This window comes from Cheilinus undulatus, linkage group 21 (assembly GCF_018320785.1).
Source record: "Cheilinus undulatus linkage group 21, ASM1832078v1, whole genome shotgun sequence".
NCBI lineage: Eukaryota > Metazoa > Chordata > Actinopteri > Labriformes > Labridae > Cheilinus > Cheilinus undulatus.
The window spans coordinates 20425687-20435662 of NC_054885.1; the positions used below are offsets into that span (position 1 = coordinate 20425687).

Sequence of the window (9976 nt, forward strand, 5' to 3'; positions counted from 1 at the left end):
CTTGAACTTGCAAACTCATTCTTTCACTCATTACCCAGAGCTCAAGACAATAGTTGCCAACTTTGCACCATTCTGCTTGTCCATCTCACGGTTATTCTACCCTCACTCATGAACCAGACCTGGAGACACTTGAACTCCTTCACTTGGGGCAAAGACTCACTCTCTCCCTACCTGGAGGAAGCAATCCACCGTTTTCCGGCAGAGAACCATGGCGTCAGACTTGGAGGTGCAGACCCTCACCCCACTGAGCTACAAACCATTCTAATGCCTGTTGGAGGTCCTAGGCAGAAGAAGTGAACAGAATCACATCATCTGCAAAAAGAACAGTTGGAATTCTGAGGTCCCCAAACTGGAGACCCTCTTCCCCCTGACTGCACCTCTAGATCCTGCTGATTGAGGAACAGCTCTGGACCCGGATCCACATTCCTGGAACAGGGCTGAATTTTCTATTTCTCTGTTTGTGGCAAAAACTCCAAAATATATGAAGGCCTATGTTTTATTTTACTCTTTTTCTGTGAAAGTGAGTACATTTTAGTCATGTTCTTGAGATCTAAACCAATAGAGCTCAGTCAGAGTGACCATCAGGTTCTTGGCCACCTCTTTTACAAAGGCCGTTCTCTGATTGCTCAGTTGGGGCGACCAGCTCTTGAGAGACTCCTTCAATTTTTGTCTGAATAATAATGTCATTGTGATATTTCATTTCTTTTCAACATATTTGCAAACATTTCTAAAGTACTGTCTTCACTTTGTCATGATGAGGTACCAAATGTAGATTAATGAAAATAAAAGTGTTTCAAAGCTGAAGAAGAGCAAAGGGGGTGTGAGTGTAGTGTGTAAACTTCAAAATTCATTGTTATATAAATTTGATTGGTTAAAAATTTTCAGAAATTTGGCTTGTGATTTCACGTTCAAGAGGTGGTGGGTCCTGAAGCTGGACCAGTCTGGAACCACTGTCCTATGAGATCAGTTTGACACTAAATAGTGAAAAATATGGTTGCTGGGAGCTGTTGTGGCTGTTAATGAGGCCACACTGGCTGTGATGGTTCTAAAATTGTACTTTTGGTCAGCGTCCCAGCAGCACTCGGTTGTGAGAGCCAAAAATTTGAATAACAAGTGTTCGGGAATGGCCAACTGTTTAGAGTCTCCACAAGGTCAGAGCAGGAACAATAGAGGCTGTTTCTGTGGAGAACACCCGGCTGACTCTGTTCAGTATTTCCTCTGAAGTCTGGCAAATATAAATGAATGGGAATGATTTCGTTTTCCCAAATATCACCTTTCCCTTGAATATTTGCTCTAACAGGGTCAGTATTCTTCCCTTAATGTCACTAGGAGTCAAATTTAACTCTGCGTACAATAAACACACTATAAACGCGCCCATTGCTGCGTCACAGGCACGCATGCTGCTGGCCACGCCTCTCGGGGGGAGGTTATAAATGCCCACTCGTGGCAAATTACTCATTTGCGTTTTAGTAAGGCGTCTAGATGGACCAGTGATATTACCGTGTTCGATTAATTTATAAAAGAAAATACCACATGGACTTTGCGTTGGGGATCCGCTGCACCGCTTCTTAGTTTTAGTATTTAAAAGAGTTTAATCATGTTGACTAATAATGTAAAGAAGACAGTTATCTCTGTGGTCAGTACGGCGTGTCTCTGTCTGCTGCTGCTCCTCGTCGCTGTGCAGCATCACAGAGTTCAGGTGGACGAAGGAGCGAACCCAGACGACACCGTGACGCACGGCGTTGACGCACAGCTCGACGGCGAGTCGGTGGCGAAGAAAGGATTCTCCGCATACTTCACCAAACTGGCCCGTGGTCGGAGGGAGGTGGAGAAGCCGGCGAGCTCCTCTGCGTCCGCTGCTGATCAACCTCCAGCTGAGGACATCAGCGCGGATGACATCTTCATCGCTGTGAAGACCACCAAGAAGTTCCACCAGTCCAGACTCAACCTGCTGCTGGACACATGGATCTCAAGAAGCATGCAACAGGTATGCTCAATAATCCTATTGTTTTAATTAAACTAGGTGCATACAAAGTAGAAGACGTAGATTTAAGAAGTTGTTTTTAAGTCTAGATCATTGTTGCAGAGCTTGTGCTGCATTTAGAAGCGTAAAGCCTGAGAGCACATTGAGGTGATGCCTGTTTGATGGCTGCTTACAGTGCTGCTTTGTCCTCCTGTCACCAGATGACACAGTGAAATACCCACAAACCCCCTGTTAACCATGCTGAGTTTCTCCAGCTCTGTCACTTTTTTGTATTCTCCTCTGAGTGAAGTCCCTGAGAACGGAGGGAGCAGTTTCAGCTCTCCCCTCCTTCAGCCCCCCTCTCTCCCCTCTCCTCTATTATGCTTTCCTCTTTTTGGGTGTCCCTGTGAATGCCCCCGGTGCAATGGATGCTTCACAGCAGCGACTCCAGCGCTGTCCCCCTTCCAGGGGCTAACAAAGCGTCTCTCTGAAGGGAGGGAAGAAAAGCTTTTTCCCAGCCCCTTGTCTTTCCCCCTCTCTCCATGGGAACGTGGGAGCTGAGTCTGGGTCAAGCTCACTGGAGGGATGGGAAAACGGGGGGCTTCGTTGAGGGGATGCACGGGGACAAAGGGGTGCATCTATAGGCAAGTTTGTGCACGCTGAGTGTGAAAATGTGGCCCTTGGAAACACGTTTCTTTGGAGGGTTCACAAAGACATGTGTGGCTATGAAAAGTTGCCAGTCAGAGTGATTTTATTCTGCGCCCAGAGGTGCCACAGGCTTTTGAGAGAACCCTTTAAATCTGCCTTGGGTGCTGGATCTATTCCTCAAACCTGGAAAGTTTGGGAGAGAGTTTGGAAGATCTTCTGAATCTCCACTTATGCTTTTCTTTGTTCTAAAAGGTTGTAATCGCTTCCCAGAATTATGTTACTTAACCTATCAACATAGTAAACAGCAAAGCAGCTGGTGGGTGCCTGCAAGGACAAAAAGCACAGACTGAGCTCACAATGAGAGAGGGAGTTCCAGGAGGAAGGGTGACAGGTGGTCAGGAGGGACAGAACAAAGGACGGTCTTAATGCCAGCCATATGATGCTCACAGTTCCCATCGTGTACATATGGCCATCCTCCCTGTTCAGGTTTGATTCCCACGCTCAGCTGATGAACATCTGTGCACTTTAGACTGTTTTTGCTTCACACTAGGGACAAAAAAAACATCTTAGAAGATGCTTTACTTCTTGCTATTGTCCTTACAGTTAGATGTCTGCACTCTTATGCAGATGGTGCTGCTATCTGCTGTTTGCATGAGAACAGAGAGGGTAGATTATCTCTGAGATAGCTGTGTTGACACAATAGAGGCTGTGGCCTTCTTAATCTTTGAGCCCATTCAAAGCATAAATAGCATTTTTGGGTTAATCTAGCCATCTGGCACTCTTACTTTTGCCCTCTGTGGCTAATAAATGCCAGTATTACTCTATGCATGAGTTTAACATTTTCATATACAGTCCTTCTTCCTGTTTCCTCTTATTTCACGAATCACCCCAGCTTCTCACTGAGCACACGGCCATAAAACAAAATGCTTTTTAAAGCTCCCTGCTACAAAGATCATGAGCAAGCAGATTTAAAAAAAAAAAGCCATCTGGTCTGCTTTTGAATACATTTGCAGCTGGCACCAGCAACTTCAAGTTGTGCCATGCACAACTCCATCTCTAAAGAGAGAGAAATGAGCAACACTCTGACTATGAGTGCTTTTAGCTTTTAGAATAAAACACTTGTACATGAGCTAAGTAGATGTCATCAGTTTGGAGCAGTTTGTGCTTTAGAGCTGGTGTGCTTTTATTTTGAAGGATACATCTTTGTCTTGTTGGCAACCCTTTTTTTTCATTTCAAGTCCAAAAGGCCTCGCTTTTCATTAAAAATACTTGGTTCTGACTGAAAATGTTCTGAATTGTTTGGACGATAAAGAGGTGGAATTGGGTCCTGACTCCATGTCAGCTGAGAACCCTGCTATAGATGACTTCCCTGTTATAAAAGGTGCTGAAAATGCTTTGATTTTCTGGCACAGAGGAGGGAAGGACTCATGGTTTGATGGAGGGAGGGCCGCCCTGATGCCCTTCCTTCCTGTGGAGATGGAGACAGCCAGCCAGGCACCACGTTCAGCTCAGACAGGGCCGTGCCAGGTCTTCCTGTGGTCAGGAGTACAACCCCCCATTCCTCTCTCTGTTTGCTCCCATCTTCCTCTGCTCCTGCCCCCTTCTCCTCTTATCTCTTCTTCACACTCAGGCATCGTTTCTCTACTTTTTTTTGTTTGCATTAGTATTCAGTGAAAGTCTTTAAAGTTTCAGTTAAGAAACAATGAGAGAGAAAAAAAACTTCCCCGGCCGGGAGCTTTCTCTTGAGTTAACTCCTGCAGCTGTATGCAAATGCAGGCAAACATATTTAGAATTTACCCAGTGGAGACTTTACCCAGCATGAAAACTTGCAGCATTGTTCTATTTAAGGGGCTCCGGCCGGAGGCGGAGAGAAGGAGAGGGAAGGAGGGGAGGGGTGGATAGAGGGTGAATGGCCACACACGGTTTTCGATTTACTAATCAGCAGTGAGATCCCCCCCTTCCTCCCCATCAGTGCCCTGGCAGCTCTGGCAGCTGCCTCAGTGATTAGGCCGTCTATTCAATGGGCTTTAAAGCAAACAGCGCCAGCCTCTGATCCCTTCACCAGCTCAAACTACCACCCTTCCTTAAACAAATAGCAGCTCATGGCTTCAACATCTGCTCACAGTTTGCTCCACAAACAGTTCAAGGCTAAAAAAGAACACTGGAGCAGAAAGACATGCATTGTCATTCAAGTGAAGCCAAGCCTGTTTAGAGATGCAGATCGCAAATTGCAGTCGCCCGGCAGCAGAGAAGAAAAGCTGCAAGAATGTGGCGTATACTTGACAAAAAATCGGCCTGTCACTGAGGGTTAAGGCACCACGAGCTGGCGTGTAGAGACACGTGGCGCAGCTAAGGTAGCGTGATGTGCGGCAGGTGCTGCCTCACCTGAGGTGAAGAGTAAACAGAACGTTACAAAGCTCAGCGCCGGCTTTCATCATCACCATTCAGCAGCTAGCACCTGCTCGGTGTGAGCGATCATAAAGAGGAGTCTAATCTCCCCCCTGCTCTTTCTAAAGTATCTTCCTGTAAGATGCCCTTTGTTGTTAACTCCTTTTATGACTAACTGCTACATTTAACAGTTGCCTGCGGTCTCGTGGTGAATCTTCAGGCTGTCAATCATACAGAGGAGAGCACACAAACTTCAGTGTCAGATCGGATTGAACATGTTGAAGCCCGGCGGCAGGTCCAGCAGAGAGGAGGGGGCTCAGCTGCAGGGTGGGATACATGAATGGGGTGTGTGGGGGCGGACAGTCTGCCTCCTGCTTTGTTCTATGTCTGGGATGCTTTGGGGCGGCGGCAGAGTTGCCATGGAGAGAGTGAAACGCAGGACAAAAGGCCTTTATTAGAGCAGGGGGTTGTTTAACTCAATGTGTTTTCCACTGCATAAAAGACATGTTGATTGATGCTAATCACACCCGACGGGAGAAAGAGCCACTTTGTACACAGTTGAATATGATCATGTGAGCCCCTCACATGATCATCCAAATTGCTTTTGATTTTATGGTTTTCAAGTCCCACTCTTCTTATCTGTGTCGTCCTTTGTGTGTTTACAGACTTATATCTTCACTGATGGAGAAGACGAAGAACTCAAAAAGAAAATTGGTGAGTTCCGTAAAGGAGAAACGCTTATCAGGAACAAAGATGCACATTATTTTAGAATTTATAAGCAACCAGATCGTTACCACAAAAAATAGCTTTGAGGTTTTTTCCTCTCTCAAATAAACAGACAGAGCCTCCATTGATGGAAGAATATTTTCCTAAAAATCTTCCTGTTTATCTTAAAATGTCTACAGGGAGTCATGCAATCAACACCAACTGCTCTGCAGCTCACAGCAGACAGGCTCTGTCGTGCAAGATGGCGGTGGAATATGACAAGTTCATCGAGTCGGGGAAAAAGTAAGATTCATTAAGCCTTAATATATGTATATCTACACTGATTTTTAAGACATCTGAGAGTCTGAAAATTCCTCTTTTTCTGCCACTCAGGTGGTTCTGTCATGTAGATGACGACAACTACGTGAATGTTCACACTCTGGTGAAGTTCTTGTCCCAGTACGCCCACACTCAGGACATGTACCTGGGTAAGCCCAGCCTAGACCGGCCCATTGAGGCTACAGAGAGGCTGGGGGACAATAAGATGGTACGGAAAGATTTCTTCTTTGTGTTTCATAATATTTGAATGATTCTACAAGTTACTTGTTGGCTATATCTGTGTTATAAAACATTGTGATTTTCTTAATAGAAACCAGTAAACTTCTGGTTTGCTACTGGAGGAGCAGGCTTCTGTGTGAGCCGGGGACTGGCACTCAAGATGAGCCCATGGGCCAGGTAAGATATTAACAAATCCTTTCACTGATTTAGAATATAAACATTAATATCTGATCTGTGCTTATTATTATATCTGGGCTTATTTTAGTAAGAGAGTAAGGGTCGATGGTATTATGGGTCATTGGGACCTCATGCACAAATGGGGCTTTTTTCACTATGACTTCTGGCCTTGCCAATTCAAACCAAACCAACCATTTACTTTTCTGTCACCAGTTTGGCCATGCTAGGTTGACACAAGTTGTGCCCATGGTCCATGATAGAGTGCAATAATTTAACCACGGACAATGAACTGCTCATTAGCCACAAAAAAAGACCTAGCTCACTGTCTGATTATGACCTGGCACATCCAAAATCGTCTCAGGACTGGTCGCCTATTCCTGAAACTTCCCCACCACCAGATTCACCAGATTCGTCTTTACTTAAAGCACTGAGCATATCTATTGACATTTCACAATAACCAACCCTTTTATTTTGCCTAAAAATCGATGAATCCAGAGTAGCATGAATCTGAATATGAGGGTGCACCAAAATTTATGCTATAAATGAGGAGGCTGGGGTGGAGGAGGTTAAGCTTTGCCAGCAGCATCAGCTTGGTGCATCAGCATTAATGCAAGCAGGGATTAGTAAGGAGTACACCATATTTAAATACACTGCTGGGTTGAGAGAAAGAGCTGTGATTGGCTGTGGGAGCTGGGTGATAATTAGGATCAGCAGGCTGTCAGCTGATCAGGGCTGGACGTGTGACTGCCGTGTCCTGCATGAACTAATGCCAAGCTTCATAAAGCCTGAACAACTCCTTAAAAACGTTGGCTTGTCCATAAAATTACTTTTAAAAAGATCTCTATAAATACTGACCTTGCATCATCTTCCCTTTTTTGTCTTTCCAGTGGCGGCCACTTCATGAACACAGCTGAGAAGATCCGCCTCCCTGATGACTGCACCATCGGCTACATCATTGAGTCCATCCTCCAGGTTCCTTTGACCCGCAGCAACCTGTTCCACTCTCACCTGGAAAACCTGCAACAGGTGTCCAGATCTGAAATCCACAAGCAGGTATCTACCCTTCCACATGATCTGTATACTGAAAGAAGGCAAATAAACGTGTGACAGTCTGCTAACTAATTTGATTTTGCTCTTTTTCCAGATTACTCTCAGTTATGGCATGTTTGAAAACAAGAGCAACATCATTAATTTGAAAGGAGCTTTTCCTGTGGAGAAGGATCCATCCAGGTGAGGGATTGTTCAGGATATAAAGACAGACTCAGTGTCAGTCTTAAAGCTCTTCAGCAAATCTAACCTGAGATTTCTTCTCTGTCCTCCAGGTTCAAGTCTGTGCACTGTCTCCTGTACCCAGACACCCCCTGGTGTCCGCCTCAGGTTGCCTTTTAGGGCGACCGCTCCTTTCTCATCCTCGTCCCCGTCACGCCTCGGTATCTGAAAGGCTCGTGGGGACCAGTGTTTGGTATTAGACCGTATCGCTGCTGTTTTGTTGCTGCAGCAGCGTTTGGTCTTTAATTGTTTTACTGGGCTGCTGTGCGGCCCGCATCGGGACTTTTAACTTCCTGCGCCGAAACCAGGACCTTGTTCCCTCTGTATTGCACAGGTGGCGGACTTCAAGTCTTGGCAGGGAGTAGCTTTCAGCTTTTGCAGGCAATCAGATGAGCTTTGTGATGTACATGTTGCTTGTAAATGTATCTGCAATTCTCATAGAATGTATCTTCATATATCCAAGCCTTTTTGCCAGCTGCATTAACCCTTTCTATTGTCTAACTTTAAAAAAAAACAAAGCCACACAGGCTTTTGTTTGTAGGCTTTTATCTCATATAACTGGCATGCATTTTTGTTCAGATCTCTTAATTATGATGACTCCGGACAAACGCTCCTATATGAAGATGTCTTGTGCTTTCAGTTAACAGTGTTATTTCCTCCATAAGCATGAGCTGGTTGTCAGCAGATTCCCAAATACATTCTTCCTTTGTTGACCTAATCTGAAGCATATCATGACAAAGCACTTTTATCTTTAGTCAGTTCTTTAATGAACTGACCTTATTTACGTCCTTTAATGACATGCTTCAGATTGGCGTCCAAAGAAACAAAAAGAAAAGAAAACCCTCAAAATCTCAAGATCCATCATTACGTATTTAATAACTCCTTGCATTTGTAACAATCAGGGAAAATAATGAGTGGAGGAGATTTTGATATGGGGTTACAATCAGCTTTGAAAAGTTATAGGTTGTTTTAAATTGCACAGCTGAGTTTCAAATAAGCTGATATTTGCTCCTGGAAAGAGGTTCACCTCTTCAAGTTCAACAGTGGACAATCAGTGACTTTTAAATATATTAGTGGCATCTAGATTCTATCCTGTGTCACAGTCTATAGCAGTTTGCACAACAGACTAAAGAGCTTCTCTGTTATTAACCTGAATGTTTTATTTACACTAAATACTGACTGTCACTGTTGAAGCCTTGGAGGTGAGAACTTACCTGGAGCAACATCAGTGTTTCCACATAGAGGGGTTTCTCCCCTCGGTGTCGTATTTCACCCATATTGGGTTGCTCTGTACATCTTAATGACAGTATTGTGTACTGTGACTCTGTTTCAGTTAGTAGTGAATGTGTAATGTTTAGAATGTAACTCTCCATCTGTGGTTGAAATATGCTTTTAATGACCTGGACATGATTTTGTACTGCTTTGTGTTATTGACTATGATGTTTATTCTCCAGTATCTGGAGGCGCTCAACAGTTCATCCCCAGTACTGGCTTCTCAGGGATTTTGAGCTGATCCTGGTGTTAAAACTACCATGGGACCCACTGTGGGACCTAAAAGTTTGAATAAAAGTGAATAACCACTGAGAAACTTAAGACTTTGTGTCATGTTTTTATTTTACTGTCTGGCATGGTCAAGATGCTCTTAATGTTCATGATAATCATATTCCAAAACAGTCAAAAATAAATCAAACATGGTCTATATAATTTGTTTTTTTGGACAAGAAAAGAAGAAAACACAGTGTCAAAGTGAAAGCAGATTTCAAAAGGTGTCCATTAAAGAAAAATATGAAATAAAATAAGTGACTGCATTAATGCCCTGATGTTGGCAGATTTACACATGCCAGTTTTCTTCCATTTCTTGATGATGGATTTAACTGAACTCATGAGATGTTCAGTGCCTTGATTTTTTTTTAATCCACGCCCTTACTTATACCTTTCAATAACCTTTTCTCTGAGTTGCTTTGAATGTTCTTTTGTCTTCATGGTGTAATGGTAGCCAGGAATACTGATCAACCAGGGACTGGATCTTTTAGACACAGGTGTCTATTCTACAGTCACTTGAGACACATTCACTGCACTAAAGTGATCCCCATTTAAATGTATTCACACTGTAGCTTGGATTTCTTTAAAAGTAACTCAATATGAAGTGGTTTGGCGGCCTTTTCTTTTAGTTTTTAAACATCATAAGTTTGGTTTTGCTTGGTTTCAAAACCAGTTTTAGCTCACACAGATGTCCTGTACAACTAGGCTTCTTTGACATGTCTGATG

The 9976-nt window shown here is 43.9% G+C and overlaps 1 protein-coding gene across 1 annotated transcript; it reads left to right on the forward strand.

Moving 5' to 3' along the window:
• Nucleotides 1-1476: 1476 nt before the first annotated feature.
• On the forward strand, nucleotides 1477-9301 carry lfng (LFNG O-fucosylpeptide 3-beta-N-acetylglucosaminyltransferase). The gene is made up of 8 exons (XM_041778381.1): nucleotides 1477-1987; nucleotides 5665-5713; nucleotides 5905-6007; nucleotides 6098-6251; nucleotides 6354-6439; nucleotides 7327-7492; nucleotides 7584-7669; nucleotides 7762-9301. Exons 1-8 carry the CDS (start codon nucleotides 1598-1600, stop codon nucleotides 7826-7828), a joined length of 1101 nt encoding a protein of 366 aa, XP_041634315.1. The 5' UTR covers nucleotides 1477-1597; the 3' UTR covers nucleotides 7829-9301.
• Nucleotides 9302-9976: the final 675 nt, after the last annotated feature.